This window comes from Drosophila subobscura, chromosome O (assembly GCF_008121235.1).
Source record: "Drosophila subobscura isolate 14011-0131.10 chromosome O, UCBerk_Dsub_1.0, whole genome shotgun sequence".
NCBI classification, from domain to species: Eukaryota; Metazoa; Arthropoda; class Insecta; order Diptera; family Drosophilidae; genus Drosophila; species Drosophila subobscura.
The window spans coordinates 18,944,366-18,961,457 of record NC_048533.1 but is presented as its reverse complement, the minus strand read 5'-3'; the positions used below and the strand labels follow the sequence as shown (position 1 = coordinate 18,961,457).

At 50.6% G+C, this 17,092-nt stretch overlaps 5 protein-coding genes across 5 annotated transcripts; 1 reads left to right on the top strand and 4 right to left on the bottom strand.

The window, feature by feature from the left end:
• Positions 1-952: 952 nt before the first annotated feature.
• LOC117897518 (probable cytochrome P450 6d4) lies at positions 953-2,880 on the bottom strand. Its single transcript, XM_034806434.1, has 3 exons — positions 2,123-2,880; positions 1,858-2,060; positions 953-1,792 (listed from the first exon to the last, which is right to left on the bottom strand). Exons 1-3 carry the CDS (start codon positions 2,809-2,811, stop codon positions 1,143-1,145), a joined length of 1,542 nt encoding a protein of 513 aa, XP_034662325.1. The 5' UTR covers positions 2,812-2,880; the 3' UTR covers positions 953-1,142.
• A 180-nt stretch (positions 2,881-3,060) lies between these two features.
• Positions 3,061-10,222, bottom strand: LOC117897510 (activating signal cointegrator 1 complex subunit 3). The gene is made up of 6 exons (XM_034806409.1): positions 10,045-10,222; positions 8,303-9,984; positions 7,269-8,244; positions 6,806-7,214; positions 3,849-6,737; positions 3,061-3,786 (listed from the first exon to the last, which is right to left on the bottom strand). The coding sequence occupies exons 1-6, from the start codon at positions 10,173-10,175 to the stop codon at positions 3,331-3,333; spliced, it is 6,543 nt and encodes a 2,180-aa protein (XP_034662300.1). The 5' UTR covers positions 10,176-10,222; the 3' UTR covers positions 3,061-3,330.
• A 503-nt stretch (positions 10,223-10,725) lies between these two features.
• Positions 10,726-11,464, top strand: LOC117897534 (trissin). Its single transcript, XM_034806455.1, has 3 exons — positions 10,726-10,910; positions 10,969-11,059; positions 11,113-11,464. The coding sequence occupies exons 1-3, from the start codon at positions 10,874-10,876 to the stop codon at positions 11,291-11,293; spliced, it is 309 nt and encodes a 102-aa protein (XP_034662346.1). The 5' UTR covers positions 10,726-10,873; the 3' UTR covers positions 11,294-11,464.
• A 125-nt stretch (positions 11,465-11,589) lies between these two features.
• Positions 11,590-13,127, bottom strand: LOC117897524 (opsin Rh6). The gene is made up of 3 exons (XM_034806442.1): positions 12,277-13,127; positions 11,936-12,216; positions 11,590-11,874 (listed from the first exon to the last, which is right to left on the bottom strand). The coding sequence occupies exons 1-3, from the start codon at positions 12,982-12,984 to the stop codon at positions 11,754-11,756; spliced, it is 1,110 nt and encodes a 369-aa protein (XP_034662333.1). The 5' UTR covers positions 12,985-13,127; the 3' UTR covers positions 11,590-11,753.
• Positions 13,128-13,380: 253 nt separating this feature from the next.
• LOC117897530 (B9 domain-containing protein 1) lies at positions 13,381-14,274 on the bottom strand. The gene is made up of 3 exons (XM_034806450.1): positions 13,890-14,274; positions 13,583-13,828; positions 13,381-13,522 (listed from the first exon to the last, which is right to left on the bottom strand). The coding sequence occupies exons 1-3, from the start codon at positions 14,257-14,259 to the stop codon at positions 13,431-13,433; spliced, it is 708 nt and encodes a 235-aa protein (XP_034662341.1). The 5' UTR covers positions 14,260-14,274; the 3' UTR covers positions 13,381-13,430.
• Between the last annotated feature and the right edge of the window lie 2,818 nt (positions 14,275-17,092).

Here is a 17,092-nt window from a genome sequence, read left to right as displayed (position 1 = left end):
GTTGACTTGATGTGACTGTGCTATTTTTTAATTATTGACTAACATTGGATGTGGTAAGGCCAGCGCATAAATTAAATAATTATATCACAGTGTTCCATAAGAATAATTGCTGAATGTAATTTACCAGAGACAACAATTACGCTATACCTTAGCAAAACTGCTATAGCTGCTCTGGTTCGAAGAGCGCTTTTTCAACACCTATTTTATATTATAATTTTTTTAGGTATACAAAAATTGAGGTTATTTTATGACCATCTTCAGAATTTTTCAAATATCCTCTAAAATATTTTTTATTAATAAGTACATTAGATTATTTAGATTATTTTGGGCAATTTAATAATTATTATTTGTCATATATAATGCCGAAAAGCAAAGACAAATGCATGGCCTTTATTTTGATTTGAGTTTAGATATTACAAGAATAAACCAAACCAAAGGTAACCATTTCCTCAACTTTTGTTGAGGTATTTACCATAAACCTTTAACAACAACTTTTTTGTATGGTTTTGGATTTTTTAACTATTTTTGTAGTGGCGTTGTTTAATAGAAAAATAATCCAACTTATCATTAAAATGACGGAAAGGCTGATAAAATGGGCAACTTTTTAACAAATGAATGTTTGTTACTCTATTACAGAAAGTATGATGAGTTCACTGTCTCAAGCGTCAAGCCAAGATCTCAATTGACTTCATTCCTATAACAGCTTTGCGTTTATACATTTGCATAACATGCATTTATGTACATATATAACATGTGCCGAACCAATGAGAAATATTCCCATCAATAGAACCCAGCTGCCTCAAGCAAAAACTTCTTTAAAACATTAAACAATTATATTTTGTGACTACACTTATCACAACATTTTTATACAAGTAAATCGAACATATAAATAGAAATAGAAATAATTTAGTTTGCAGGCACACACGAGACATAAAACTGGGGTTGGTTGACATTGATAATTGCTGATTGTATACTTAAACTACGTAGCACTTATCGGTAATCGCATTGATAATGATAAGACCACTTAATCATTTCGCTGCTATCATAATCTGAATAATCAAAGCAAATGGATCGGCTGCACTCCCCTTGGTGGAAGGTGGAAGTACATTGAATTTCAAAATTATGCTTGACTTTTTCCTGGCTCACTTGGGCTGTCTCTTGGACAGACGCACCTTGACCCCATGCTTGGGCTGTAGGGCAATGCCGGAGTTCTCGAATTCTATTTCCCGCTTGCTCATCACTTCGACATTGAAATTCTTGAGAATGTGGACAATGGCCAGCTTGGAATTGACACGTCCCATGCGCTGGGCAATGCACATCCTGGGTCCCTCGCCAAAGGGCATGAAGGCGGTGGGGTTGAAGTTGCGATTCTCATCCAAGTAGCGATCGGGATCATACTTTTCGGGATCGGGGAAGTACTCAGCGTCGTGGTGTATGCCATAGAGTGAGATAACCACGGGAGTGCCCTTCGGGATGACGTGGTTGGTGTCCGGCACGGTGTAGTCCTGTGTGCACTCGCGATTCAGAAGGGGCAGGCCGGGATACTTGCGCAGCGTTTCCTGCACGCACAGCTCGAGGAACTCCATCTTCTGCAATGTGTCGTAGCTGATTTGTCCATCATTCTTGGCGAGTGTCTCGTCCACCTCGTTCTGCAGGCGCTCCAGCAGCTCCGGGTACTGCGCCAACTCGAACAGAGTGAAGGCCGCCGTGGAGCCGGTTGTCTCCTGCCCGGCAATGTAGAATATGAAAGCCTGGGCCGTGATGGTCTCAAGGGAAATACATTTGCTATCGTCTACAAACAAAAAGAAATTGCTCTACACAACTGAGTTATGGGCTTTGTCTGGGTCAGCCACTCACCATTGGTGGACTTTTGGATTTTCCATATGTTCTCATCGCTCTCATCCACCGCGCCCGTGTTCCTCAGCTGCATGAGCAGCTGCAGCAAGTCCTTGCGCGCAATGCCATGCTTTTCGCGGTACTCAATGGTCTCCTTGACAATTTCCAGCATTGCCATGCCCACCTGGTTCTTGAAGCCCAGCGAGAACAAAAACTTTGCCACACTGCAAAAAAAGAACTTTTGAGCATTTGGATTTGGATGGGAATTGGATTGGCATGGACTTACGATGGCACCAGGAATATCATCATGCCGAAAAGTGTGGTGAAGCGAGTGTTGCGCCGTGCGATTGTCACCAGATTCCGGAACTTGTTGTCCGGCGTCACGAAGCTGTTCATTTCCAAGCCAAAAATGGTCGAGGCAATTATGTCGATGGCATACGTTTGCATCACAGTCTTCAGGTCCATCTCCTTGGCGCCCTGCTCCGGCAGAGTCTTCTGCAAGTGGGTGACCATATTGTTGGCTATGTCCTCGGAGGTGCTGAACATTCCCTTGAGCTTGCCGGACGTAAAGCACGGGGACAGCATGTGGCGCATGGAGCGCCAGCTCTGGCCACGTAGTGCGAATATCGAGCCCGACAACGGATCGTTCACCTCATCGACATAGATGCCGCGATCGTGGAAACTTGCGAAATCCTGAGCCAGCACACGGCGAGCGAGCTCTGCATCGCGCACTAAAACTGCCGGACGGAAGAGCAAAAACACTCCGAGAACGCGTTCCTTGCTCTTCACGTATGCATCGTAGATGGCCATGCCCATGCCCTTCTCGCGCCGCCAGACACTGTCCAGACAGCCGAAGGGTATGCTGGAATGCTTGTCGAAGGGAAAGCCACGACGCAGCCAGTAATCGTAATGGTGCTTCACATAGAACCAGAACAACGCCAAGAGGCTGCCGACCAGTAAAATTAAAGAAAACATTTTGCAACAGTCTCTGGTGTTTGTGTGTGTTTCCAAACGCGTCGTAACTCGAAGCCTGTCAATAGTCAACTGAACGTTGGCCAACGACCCAAGCAGCGATTTATAGAGGCGGCGATTTCGTGACTCGCTCGACTCTGTCGTGGCGCAGATAAGGTTCGCAGAGCGATAGCGGTTGCGAAATTGGCAAAGAGAACGAGAACCAGATCCAGTGTAGAATTCGAAATAGAGATGGAAAACCAAAGTCTTTACTTCAATTGATCGCTACTTAATCAAAGGATTTTATTTCATTTGAGGGCTGCTAGAAATGTTGTACACATCTTGGGGAATCACACAATAATACAAGAGGTTCATTTCGACTAAAAACTTCCGGGGGGGGGGAATACATTTTCTAATATGTATAAACGGTAGAAAATATTCACCCAACCACAACAGCACTTAACTAATAGATAAGCCTCGAAACTACAGAATGCTACGCAATTATTATAGATATAAATACTCCACACTCCAAGTACTCCCTCCCTACAGCACTTTCGCATCGATAATCTCAAACTTCAGATCGTACTGCTGATCAAAGCCCATCAGGCAGTCGGACATCATGTACAGCGTGAGCTGCAGTCGGCCACGTCGTGGCGTGGCCTGAAAGGAAATTCGATTGGTGGTGCGTTGTCCACGCAGCGTGAGACGCTTCATGGCCAGCAGCTCGTCACTGGCCTGTGAGCCGAGTGTGAGGAACCAGGCCTCGCTCTTCGGCTTGGGATACTTTGGACAGTGCACCGTATAGCCGCCACGACGTTGCCCACCTCCGCCTGCATTCAGCCGTTGCAGATCTATTCTCAGGACATAGTCTTCGTTGGCATGCAGCTGCATCCATGTGTTGTTCGCCTCCAGGGAAAGCGGTCGCTGGGCGTACTCCTCTTCCATGAAGCGACCCTCCACGGACATTTTCAGCGCAATCTCAGGCAGCTCTTGAATGACCTAAGGGAAATATAAATGGTTAACTGGTGTGATGGGGAAGGCTACAACCAATGCTGGCTTACCTTGTACATCTGCTCAATCTCATGCTCCTCGAAGGCATCGCGCAGCGGGACAGCCAGCACTTCGTACTCCTTCCGGCACAACTCTTTCAGAACGGGTAGCGTCAAGTAGTCGTGTTCCCCATGGGCAATGTTCAAGAAGGCATCCAGATTGTCCTCATTGACAGCGGGTAATGTGAGGAATTCGCTGGCATCGAACCACCTCGCCTGAATGATACTCTGCATGAGCTGTTGCACCACCAGCGTGGTCGACAGCCAGCCACGCTCCGCCGTGTAGTCCACCATGGCCTGCATGACACGCGTGGCATTGTCCAGCGCAGACTTTGTGTCCGTCAGGTAGTCCGAATTGGGCAACGACTGGCGCGAGAAGTGAGCCTGCAGCAGCAGGAACGTCTTGGTGTAGGGCGAGTCCCAAGTGCCTGCTGGCGGCCTGTAGCGACTCGTCTCGGCCATCTGCTCGTTGTACTTATCCTCGTTGTGGCGCACTGGCTGCTGGTCAAATTCGTAGGAATCGGCTATGGCGAGTAGCACCTCCTTGGTGCCCATGCCTGGCTGCAGATCTTCCAGGAAGTGCTTCATGGTGCGGTACGACAGATAGTAGTAGGAGCTGATGCGACCCAAGAATGTGGGCACCAGGAAACCGTCGCGCTCCACCAAACAGGCGGAGTTCGACAGCTCGTAGATGACTTTCTCCACGAGGCTCGACATGAATGCATTCACATTCTCGGGCTCCACGCCCTCCAGCTGGTAGTACGAGGGATTCTTCAGCAGTCGCCTGAAGAAGTACGTCCACGTGAGGTAGTCCAAGGCTGCCTGCTTGGTCTGCACCGTGGCGGCCACGATCTCGGCGTTAATGTGCTCCGGGAGCACGCCCAGCAGGCTGGACTCCACGGGGAATGGATCGTAGAGGAACTTCTTGTAGAAGTTCTTCTTCTCATCGTGCACCAGGACAACGGCAACGCCCTCGTTATCGAACTGTGGCCGTCCGGCACGTCCCATCATCTGCAACACATCCGTAATGGGCATGTCCACGTACTTCTTCACCTTGCCATCAAAGTACTCGGTGCCCTTGATGACCACCAGATGGGCGGGCAGATTGACGCCCCAAGCCAGAGTGGCGGTGGCCACCAGCACCTGGATCTTGCGGTTCAGGAACAGCTCCTCCACAACCTTGCGATCCTGCTCCTGCAGGCCAGCATGATGCAGTCCAATGCCAAAGGCCAGGCAGAACTTCAGGTTCTGATCGCGAATGTTCTGAAGGATCAGCTCCATTTCGTACTCCTTGATGTGCAGGAACTGCTTCGGGTTGTCGTCGCCGGCCACGAAGGTGATGAGATCCAGGGCCGTGAGGCGGGTCTGTCGGCGCGAAGAGACAAACACAATTGTGGGCTCGCAGGGCGAGTAGGTTCGAATGGCCTGAAAGGTGGGTCGGTTCATGGTGGCCATGCGGGGGCAGTAATGCTTGCCCGGGAAGCCATTGATGTGCACCTGCAGCGGCACGGGCCGCACCGATGGCTTAAAGTTGTACAGGCCCATTTTGGTGATGCCCAGCCAGTTGGCCAGATCCTGGGCATTGGCCAGGGCAGTGGACAGGCCCACAATGCGAATTTCGCGACCGGTGTGGGAGCGAATGAAGTTTGTGCGGGAGACAATCACCTCGATGACCGGGCCACGATCCTCGCCCAGCAAATGGATCTCATCGATCACAATTAGGGCCACATGCTGCACATACTCGCGCGTCTGCCAGGATCGACTGATGCCGTCCCATTTCTCGGGTGTGGTTACAATCAGCTGGGACTCTCGTATGGCCTGGATATCCGGCGTGACGTCGCCCGTCAGCTCCACCACCTTGAGGCCCAGCGAGGAGCGTTGGAAGCGCTTCTCCCAGTCACCTATCCGCTCCTTAACGAGAGCCTTGAGGGGCGCTATGTAGACCACCTTGCACTTGGGATCCTCGTTCAATGCCCGGAATATGGCGAGCTCGGCGACGATGGTCTTGCCACTGCCCGTGGGGGCGCCCAGCAGCACGTTGTTGTCCGTGTGGTAGAGGCAGTGGAAGATCTGCGTCTGTATGGGGTTGAAGTGCGTGAATCCGTAGAGCGACTCGTACAGGGCGTTGTCCAGCGCGCTGACAGGCAGCGGTCGTAGAGGCAGTAGCTCCGTCAGCGGCGGATGATGCTCGGGCAGCACCAGGTGCTGGAAGGAGAGGGGAACACAGGTGGTGCTGCCCAGCCAGCTGTCGCTGGACACTCGAATGTAGTACTGCGGCGGCAGTGGCTCCTTCAGTGGAATGGTCATCACCAGCTGCTGCGGCTGGCCGCTGAACACAGACTTGCGACTCAGCTGGAACAGTTCCGAGTGGTAAATGTAGTTCGATTCGGGATCCTCGATCCACAGCCAGAAGCTCTGGCAGGTCTTGCCGTGCACGCGATCGTTCCACGTGAAATTGGCCCAAATGTCCACCTTGATGCGCAGCACAGTGCGCGTGATGGGCTGCAGACTGGCCTCCACCTCCAGCATTGGCAGCTCCTGGGCTGAGCGAATGACCAGCTCTGCATAGCGATCACTGCGCAGCCATTCCTTCAGCTCGCGCTGATCCATGTCGCGCAATCGATAGACGCTCAGGCCGCGACGCTCCAGCTTGTCGATGGTCTCGTGATTGATTGCCGGGAACTGGCGCAGATGGCAATCAAAGTCCCACTGCCTCCGCTCGAACATCTTGCACAGCTGCAGCAGGCGGCCCGACAGCACGGCATTATTCTGTCGCAGCACAATGGAGAACAGCGCTCGCGTGATCCTGCCAATGTTCGTGGTGATGTACGACATGTCGGAGCTTAGCGAAAACGACTTGACATAGCCATTGGAGAGGTAAGTTTGAATGAGAATGTTGACCTGCCAAAGAACAAACAAGAGTAAATCATCCGAGAAGTGGAAAAGGTATTGACTGCCCGTTTGGTTACCTTTCCGCAGACATTTTCGCTGCCACCAAATGGCTTCAGCTTGCAGTAGTCCGTTCGCAGCTCATCCAGCTCCTCGAGCTCATCGTCGCGCACTTTTAGCTGCTGGAACTCCTGCGCCTGCGATATCATGGCCAAGATCTCGGCTTCGTTCATGAAGGGTTTCATCAGCTCGTTGAATATCTCCACGGTGTCGTATTTGATGTAGAAATGCGAGGCAGTGCGTCCCAAATCGGTGATGTTCATGTCCATCGTGCGCTGATTGAACCGCATCATGCGCGCCTTGTCCAGACTCATCGAAGCAGACATGATCAGCGCCCTTCGACGTGCCTCCAGCGTGGGATCCTTCTGCAGTTCCGCATACTCGATGCCATACACATGAGGATTGATGCGCATTCGCACAAATAAGTAGCTTTAAAAAGGGAACAGTTAAGGTAAGTCTAAGGCATGTTGTTCCTAAACTCACGTATAGCTGAGCCACTCAATGGCCTCTTCCACATTGGTTATGGTGCCCAGACCAATCTCCGCATTCAGATTATCGGCCAGACATTGCACAAAGTTCGACTCGATGGGGAATTGATTTGTGAGCAGCGACAGGTAATGGTTGAGCTTATCATAGCCGGTGATAATGGTGCCCACGCCGCTCTTGTCGAACTGCGGCCGCCCGGCACGTCCAAAGATCTGCAGCACATCCAGAATGCCCAGGTCCACGAAGCTGCCATGTTTGGCATCGTAGATGTCGGTGCCTCGAATGATGACCGCGTGCGCTGGCAAGTTGACGCCCCACGCAAGCGTGGCTGTGCAGACGAGCACCGAGATGTGTCCCTCCACAAAGTATTTCTCGACCATTTGGCGATCGGCGCGCAGCATGCCCGCATGGTGCATGGCCAGGCCGCAGGAGAACAAGTCCACCAGCTGCTTGTTGCGACTCTTCTGAATGGAGCGATTGGCCAGGCCAAAGGCATTCGAGTCTTTGGGCAGAAAGGCGGCGCTGGTGTTGTTTTGCTGCGCCAACTCTCGTATGACATTTGCTGTGCGCACGGTGGCATTGCGGGCATGGACAAAGACCATCACTTGGTGTCCCTGCTGCACCATCTCGACACACTTCTGGTAGCAGCACTGATCCATGTCGGCGATCTGTTGCAGCGGCTTCACCGACTTGATGCCAATGAAGTTGGTGTCTAGCGGCACCGGCCTGAAGCGGGAGTCAAAGTAGAAGAGTCCCTTCATGGGATTCACGCGCAGAAAGTGCGCCACGTCCACGTAGTTGGGCAGCGTCGCGGACAGGCCAACAATGCGTATCATCGATTGGGAGGACTCCACGAGCCGCAGTGTGCGCGCCACAAGTGCCTCCACCACAGGCCCACGCTCGCCGTGCAGCAGATGCACCTCGTCGATTATGAGCAGCTTGACGAGGCTAATCAAGGCCACATCGCCACTTCCTGCAAAGGGTTACGCTTCAGTAAAAGTTGTTGACTCGAGGGTGAGAGGAATGCTTACCCTTTCTGGTGACCACATCCCACTTCTCTGGCGTGGTTACCAGTATCTGGGTGGCTGCCATTTCCGCCTTGGTCAACTGCATGTCGCCCGTCAGCTCGCGCACCAAAATTTGCAGCGATTTCAGGCGCTTGGAGAAGTTGTCAACCATCTCGGCGGCCAGGGCTTTCATTGGCGCTATGTACACGATCTTGAACTCATCCCGATTGATGACGCCCTGCTCCAGGTGGCAGCGTATCGTGTGCACAATGCTCAGCATGGCCACGTTCGTCTTGCCGGCACCGGTGGGCGCGCACACCAGCATGTTCTCGTTGCTGTGATAGGCCACAGGATAGACGACGGACTGGATGCGGTTCAGCTCCTTGCAGTTGGCGAACGCCAGCCTACCCACATCGTCCAGCTCCTCGATTTGGATGCGCTTGTTGCCCACCGTCAGGGGCGGCGGTTCGCTTGCGGGAATCTTGACCTCCTCCCACTGCTTGTTGTCGACGCGCTGGGCATTGTCGGGCAGGGTTATGCGGCTGCCGCCGATGAAGCCAGCGTGTTGTTTCGCCGCCAATTGGCTGTCGAACACGTAGGGATAGCGGATGGGTGCCGCCTGGTACTCCGCCTTGACTGCCTTGGTCGTCAGCAGCAGTGGCTCCCGCTGGGCGTTTTCCAGCAGCATTCGCTGGTGCTGCATGCGCAGCTGCATGGCAGGAATGGACACCGCACAGCCGGGTTCCTCTTGGTCCTCGTCATCCTTTATGTTGCGCATAATGCGCTGCAGTTTCTTCTCCTCCCGTCGCTGCATCTTGCCCAGCTGCTTCTCCTGCGCGGACTGCACCACCACGGCACTGGCAACGGTGGGACGTATTTCCGATGCTCCTCCCGTCCCACTGGCTGCTGTCTGAATTCGCTTTTGCTTCACCTCCTTAACGCGACGCGTTCGCGTTGCAAACTGTTCCAGCTGCTGGGCAATCTTGGCTCTGTCCTGCAGCAGTTTTCCCACCAGCTCGAAGTAGTCGAAGCCCAGCAGTTCCATCAGTTCGTTCTGCAGCTCCTCGCTGCTGCGCTTCGAGCCGAGTATGTCCCCCACGCGGCCAAGCAGGTTCTCATCCTCCAGCTTCTCGGCGATGTCCACCAACGACTGCAGCTCTGGACTCAGCTTGGCGCCATCCGTGCGCTTGACCACTGCAGTGGCTGGAGCCGCTTTCGTTTTGTACTTCATGGAGAACTTGTTCACGGTGCGATTCTTCAGCAGAGCATCGGGCGCCAGATTGGTCAGCAGACTCGTGTCCAGCCACACGGCAGGCGTGCACTTCACCTCAATCTCTTCGCCCCAGAGCGGTCCCACGTTGTGGGGCTTGCGCTGGGCCTGCTGCCAGCGCTTCAGCTCCATGCGGTCGTGCTCCTCCAGCGAGTGCTCCACGGCCAGCACACACTCGTGGATTTGTGTCATTTTCCGATCGAAGGTCTTGCCGAACATGCTGTGCAATCGATTGGTGGTGGCCACCAGCACCACGCGCTGCTCGTGCAGCAGCCAGAAGAGATACAGCGCCGCATGCTCCACCACCTGTGGCTGTTCCTCGTAGCCCATGCATTCCTGCACCAGATTGCGCAGCTTCTGCATGTGCACCTTGACACTGGGCTGTTTCTCAGCTGGCAGCTGTGCCAGCAGCTTGGCTATCGTCTGCTCCTCTTTCCTGTGCGGGGCCAATGCCGTTATAAGTATTTCATTAGTGGTGAAATCTCTCAAAACTTACTCGTAGCAATTTGTCGTCGTGGATGATGCGGCGGCGGAGCGGGCTTGCCGCTGGCCATTGAAGCGTCGGCTCTTGGCCTCTAGCTCGGTTTTGGCACGCAGCGATGCACTTAGTCGAGGCGGCTCCCACATTCTAGTTTTTCCAATGTAAATATTGCAGAAATTTCAGATTTTTGCTTCAATGCGGCAAAGTTGTAAAAAAACATGAAAACAGCTGTGGCCGCAGTGCTGCCACATCTACGGGAAGAGGTGGTTTATCGTAAATTTGAATATCGTAAGGTATTGCCACATCTAAGAAAAAGGTGCGCGTGCAGAATATTTTGAATTTAAATTTCCATTTCAAATTTGAATTCAAATTATATAGTATATCGTAAGTGGCAATTTTCTATATTTCAAAAGAATTATCTTGCGAAAATTAATGTCTTTCGTATGCACAACTTGTCACATGCAAAACTTTTCTTGCCCCATCCTACATCATCCCCACCCAACGATAAAACTCCCCCATAAACTTGTTGCGCAAGGTGCAATTGTCTGTGTCCTGAGACGAGACCCTTTGCTCGGATTTATTATGCAGCTCATGTCCACATACTTGGATGAATCTTGTTGGTCGGTTGGCCGCATGCTTCATTGACCACTTTCAAAATGTACATCCCGTATGGTGGACAGGAGGATGTCCTGTGTGTGGTACGAGTATATATAAGACCCGGCAACCAGTTGCTCCATCCTTTCAGTTGCGCTTTCTCTGGGACTCGACACACGCCAGCAACAATTGCAGCTCCTATGAGCGCCATCAACTGTTGAGCAACGACCAAGACCACAAGACAACGAGGATGCATTGGCTAGCACATTTTCAGATCATTTTGCTATGTGAGTAGAGGGAGAGGAGTTGCCAGTGCCTTTTACAAGTACTTCCCTTTCCTTTCAGGCATATGGTTAATGTGCTCCAGCTCCAATGCCATGCCATGCGACTCCTGTGGCAAAGAGTGCGCCAGCGCCTGCGGCACTAAGCATTTTCGGTAAGAATTTTCTTTTGTTGTGCTCAAAATACTTCAAATATCTCCACCATTAGCACCTGCTGCTTCAACTATCTACGCAAACGCAACGATCCGGATGAGCTGCGTCGCAGCTCGGACCGCAGACTGATTGATTTTATCTTGCTGCAAGGCAGGGCCCTGTACACGCAGGAGCTGCGCGAGCGACACAACAATGGCACCCTCATAGACCTCGGCCTGCAAACCTACTACAACTGATGGCAGATCCACGCACACTGACACCCACACTGACTTCTGATCCGGAACCCTTGCTCTCCCCCACTCCCACGATTCACATGATAATCCACGGCTGAATGCTTGAAATGTTTGAGATGTTAATTTTCCAATAAAGGCGCAAACTTCTTTCGGGCACTGTGCTTTATAAAGCATTCTAACAGTAGAACTAATCCATTTCATTGAGTTCAACTCCGCACAGACTTTGATTTTGTATCAATTGCAGTTTATATTTTTTACCATCTTTTTTTTACATTTTTTCATTGCCAACTTTTTTTTGCGGTTTTTTGTTTCGTTTTCTTTGGGTTGTCTACGAGTATTTGCAAAATTGTTTTAAGTCTAGGCCATGTTTGTAGATCTCTAAAGCTGTGTCAGTTCCTGTATCGCCAGTTTCCTATATCGCCTGCTCCTGCTGCAGTCGTCGTCTCTTGATTAATGATTTTTCTTATGCCTGAGATTCGCTGATCTCAGTTGTTGCCTGAGTTCTGGAGTCGGAGGGCAGCTCGTCCTTGCCACAGGCCAAGCATGGTATCTTCTCCTTGAGCACCTGCTTGTACTTCGGGTGGCTGCAGAGGAGAGGCAGAAATAATGTTTAACTTATAGCAAAATTGTGTATAATCAACCCACCTCAAGCCGTAGACAATGGGATTGCACACGGCATTGGCTTTGGCGAAAACGGATCCGCAAATGGTGCTGAGTGGACTCAGGTGCATGGACTCGAAGATGCCCGCATAGTTGATGATGGTGTACGGTGTCCAGGCAAAGAACCACAGCGAAATGGTAGTCAGCGCCACCTTGGCCAGCTTTATTTCAATGGACTTGCTCTTGTCTGCCTCGCTGTTGCGCAGAGAGGCCACATTCATCTTCTTGGCCTGCTCCCGCATAGCCTTCTCGTGGGCAGCCACCGCCTGAAAGCAAAGAGGTTAATGCCTGTAGGCAAAGCTCCCTCAGGCAAGAGCATAACCCACCTTCATGATGTGCCAGTAGGAGAATATAATCGTCAGCAGTGGTGTGAGATACACCCACAGCGAGTAGACAATGATGTAGGAGCGATTCCACCAGTCCTTGGCGAAGTAGTCAGTGCCGCAGGCTGTCATATTGCCCTCGGGCACATACCTGTTCCAACCGAACATCGGCATGAGAGCCCACGCGCCGCAGATGGTCCACACAACCATCAGGCGGAGCACCGCTGCCGTGGCTGTTAGTGGCTTCCTGGCCATGCCCTTGACAATGACACAGTAGCGGTCGTAGGCGATGAGCGTCATCGACCAGATGGAGACACAGCCGAAGAGGGATCCGAACAGGCCGTACAGTTCGCACAGGAAGGGGCCCATGATCCAGGTGCCGTAGAACCCATTGAGCACCACCGGTGGGAACATCGTGAACATCATCATAAAGTCCGAGAAGGCGAGATTCACCACAAACATGTTCGAGGGCGTGCGCAGACCCTTGGACGAGGTGAAAATGTACATCACAATGAAGTTGCCCGCCAGCGACATGGTGCCGAGGATGGCAATCACAAAGCCGATAATGCCGAACCACATGGGCTCCAGGGGTGGCCATTGGTACCAGTAGGGATCCACCATGTGCATGATCTCGGCGGGCACGCTCTCAGCCAGACTGAGATTGCGCCCATCCCGCATGTAGGCGTAGGTCGGTGGATTCAGGCTCAACATGGCTTCTGCTGGAGTAGGTTTTGGATGGTTTTGGCTTCGCTTAAACTCTGGGGATGCTGCTGCTGCTGCTGCTACTCTGCTGTGGCAACTATTTGCTGTCCATAGCAGAATGGCTGACTCTTCTTGGCGCTGGACTCGGCGCGAATGCCTTGGGCATAAACGCAGCCCAAGCTTTATATTGGCCACTTGAGTCCAGCCAATCTTAGCCTAATTGCCCTAATCCAATTAGGATGCACTTGGCCAATCCAAAGCTGTTGGGTTTTCGATTGCTGCAAATTTGTCGCGTCGGATTAGGCGTTGGTCGCGTCATTTCCGAGCTGTCTTAGCCACGGGGCAAGGTCAAGTTTGAGGCAACCACCCACCGGCCAATTAGATTAAGACAAAACGCTTCCCTGATTCGATAAGTTCACGTTTTATTGACACACAACCAGGGTCTGCCACCTGCCTCAGGCATGCCAATTGTAGCCCAGTTTGCGGGCTCCTCTCATGATCGTGTGCAGCTGAAACTCCAGGCTGCCGTAGGACTCCATGGAAAGTCCTAAAATATAGACAGAAATCTGTCACCCAGTATCCAGAGAGCCTTGTGTGATTGTTTTACCTTTGCACTTCATGCTGTTCAGCAGCACCTTGGGGTCCTTCAGTTCCGGCTCCCGACGCAGCAGCCAACTGGTTACATCTGCAATCATATTTGGGCACTTGGGCATAAGGATGGGCGCTTCCAGTATGGTGTTCTGGTCAGTGGTTGGACGACTGCCAAACACTGGAAGATGAATGTTGGCATAGCCCAGCAGGGACTCGCGGCCCATGCCACTGCGTCCAAACACGCTCACCAGCAGCTGCGGCCCTGAAATAAAAGTGTGAGTAAATATCGTGGGAAGTCATTTGAAGATTTCACGATTACTTACAGCCAAAGGGGCTGGTGCTCTTGTAGGTCACCTCGATGGGCATATTGAAGACAATCGGTTCGTTGAAGTGTCCACTCTTGTTCGTGGCCAGCTGCGTGAGTCCATGCTGCGGCCCAGAGGCCAGTTGCCAGTCGGGGCCGGCCACCAGTTCGTAGCGCAGGAAGACAAACTCCTTGTCGGGGCCAAGTGGAAATGTGGCGGAAACTATTTGGCCCGTGATGCTGAGACTGAAGTAACTGGCAGTGGGTTTCGAGTCCATCTCAGTGGAGCTCTTCTCCTTGGCACATTTGGACTCTTTCTTGGTTTTATTCGATTTTTGTTTAGGGTTTTCTTGGTTCGGGCTGGTCGACTGGTTGCCCGGGAGACTCATTGTTAGTACACACACACAGAGGGTGAGTTTTCGACTCCAAATAAAAATAATTTCCCCGTTTGACAGTCGTTCCAGCTAGTGCTGGAAAGGGTTGCAATGTGTCAGAGAACAGTGTTCGGTAGCGTAGAAATAATTATAATTCTTATGGCTGTAATTTATGTTGTAAGAATCATAATTCCATCAATGCTATTGTAGTTATTTCTGCTTTCCTGCTACAAATCACGAATGCATTAGTGGATAGTTTATGGCTTGTCCATATTTAACTATAGTTAAGATAGCGCTTAAATCTGCAGTTAATTCGTATTACTTGCTGATTTAATGAATGAAGCGGGAAAATGCACAGCCATTAATCAAATTAATGATTTCTCTCGAAGAGTTTTCTCCAGCCATATGGCTGGGCAGAACATTCCCTGAGCTAAGCTGTGGGTTGGCTTTGTCTTATAAATTTAGTTAATTTATGGAGAGGAAAAACTTACACTTGAGTGTGCACAGTTTATGGTAAATATTTTGAACATGTCGCACCCCCTCCCGATAAGCTGTAGGCGTTGGGACATGTCGACGCCATTGTAATTTAATACCTTGCGACTTACATGCACGTTACATGGACATGGCTTGTGGCTAATATTTTTTTTGCTCTGGTTCTGCTTTGCATATGTGGCTACATGCGACTCGGAGTGGAAGACTAATGTGCGAACGATTAATACGTGACAATTTACATGATTTTTTTTACATTTTCTTGCCTTTTCTCGGTCCACAGTCCGGACACTGGGCGCGAGTCGTGGCAAAAGGTCAATTACGATGCACAATGACCAGACTCCCACCACGAGCGCTGCTCGGGGGGTTCTTCGGCAGTTGCAGTAACTAATTTTGTAATGGCTATTAGGTAATTTATAGCTGTCAGTGTTGCATGTTTATAAATCATTATGACAATTGCCGGCGCTACCGTAACGGGAAGTAGCGCCTCCGATAACCAGCATTGCCACTGCCACTCCCTCCCAGCATTATGCAACAGCTAGAGCTGAGCCGAGCTGAGCTGAGCTGAGCTGGTCAACAGCGTCATTCAGTATTTCCATACTACACAGCCGTAATTAAAACGCGCCACAATAATGTCAATAGTTCAAGGCGACTCCAGCTGCTGCTGGTGGTGGTGGTGGTGCAAGCTCACAGCAAACTCCTGTTTCTTGCCACATGTGTGTGGTGTCTTCTCGATGAAGAAGAACTGCACCATGCAAATGAGCTTGTCATGGCAGCTGCAAAGGTGACTGGTGCAACAGCTGTGCCAGAGCTGAGCCAAGTGGCATGCCGCAATCACTGCCTGCCCGATCGAGTGCCGTGCTCTCAGTGTGTTGTTGTACGAATATGTTCTGTGGCATGTGCAATTCTACGGAATGAGCCCATTTCCAGAGGCGTAAACAAAAGCTTAGGCTTAGCAGCAGTCCATCGAAAGCCATAAGCCGCTCATGTCAGTGCTCGTTCTCTTTTGCAATTGGAGAGAGCTGCTGACGCGGCGCACAGTCGACATAATTTCGGATCAAGTTGAGCGGCATTATGTTAATTTGTCTGCATTTCGGACAGTTCTCTTTTGCACTTCTAATACGCCCCTGGTATTGCACATAAGCAAATATCGCACATACACATGTACACATGCAGATATGTATGAATATTCACATTGTAATCGCTGCATTCAATTACGTTTTCGGAATCAATGAGCCAACGAATTATACAGAAAGAAATATACATTTCATTCTTTCATTTTTCTTATGTGCTTTCCACGCTCCCCAGTATCGAGTTTAGTGCTTTATATAAAACCGATTCATATCCATTGAATGATTTCAAAAAAGAAGCTCGTACGATTTTCAATTGAAGTCTTGGGCCACCGCCAGGAGTGCGGTTGGGTTCCATTACCGAAAGCTGAGAGCTACATTGTATGCATGTCCAAGAGCTGCAGCAGGGGGAATTTCTGGACGGGGTTCAACGTCTCCTGGTAAGGCCGGAACCATCTGCAGCTGTCTAATGTCTTTCTGCAGCCTGCCGGGCAGTTCAAAGATCACCAAGAAAATAATGATATGAGTCTCTAAAAAATATCTAGTTGAATTTTAGTCGATTTTTATGATCTTGCCTTTCAGCGGGCACTCATCTTTTACGATATAGCGGTACTTCCCATTGTACTTTCATATTCCAAAATGTTTTCCATTCGATCTAAGTTCAAGTACTTTCCATATGATACTCATAAATATTTGCAAGCGAACGTAGCGATATTTGCGAACGTTTCAATCTCAAGGAATCGACATACATATGTATGTACAAGCGTTGTTGTGTGTGTGTATATAATTCTATATATAACCCACTATATTAGTTTATATTTTGCGCATTGCGTGGGCGATGCTTGGTTTGTCTCAGGGTCAACGCACGTCGCCCAGCTCCCGCCTCCCAGTTCCCACCTCCCAGCGCCCGACCCCAGCCCATTCCCATTTAGATCACCATCTGTGTGTCTGCTGTCATAGTGACTGGCCGGAAAGGGGACTGCTTGGAGCTGCTGTAGTTGAATGGATGAGTTAAGTGAAATGTATCTTCGAGATACGCCACGGAACTACAATATGGGAGTACAGCAAACGCTTCTTACGCATGTCTCTCTCGTTTTCGTTTTCGTTTTCGTGTTCGTTTTCGATTCCGATTCCTGCCGCTGATTGACAGCGCACGTAATTGAGTTTGATTTTTGCGAATTTCCAGAATTTAGACATCACCCATCTGAGGCACCCAACTCGATCCGATCATGTCCATGGCAACGGTGGAGGAGGAGGAGGACGGTGGGCCTTTGCGGGACTCTAAAAAA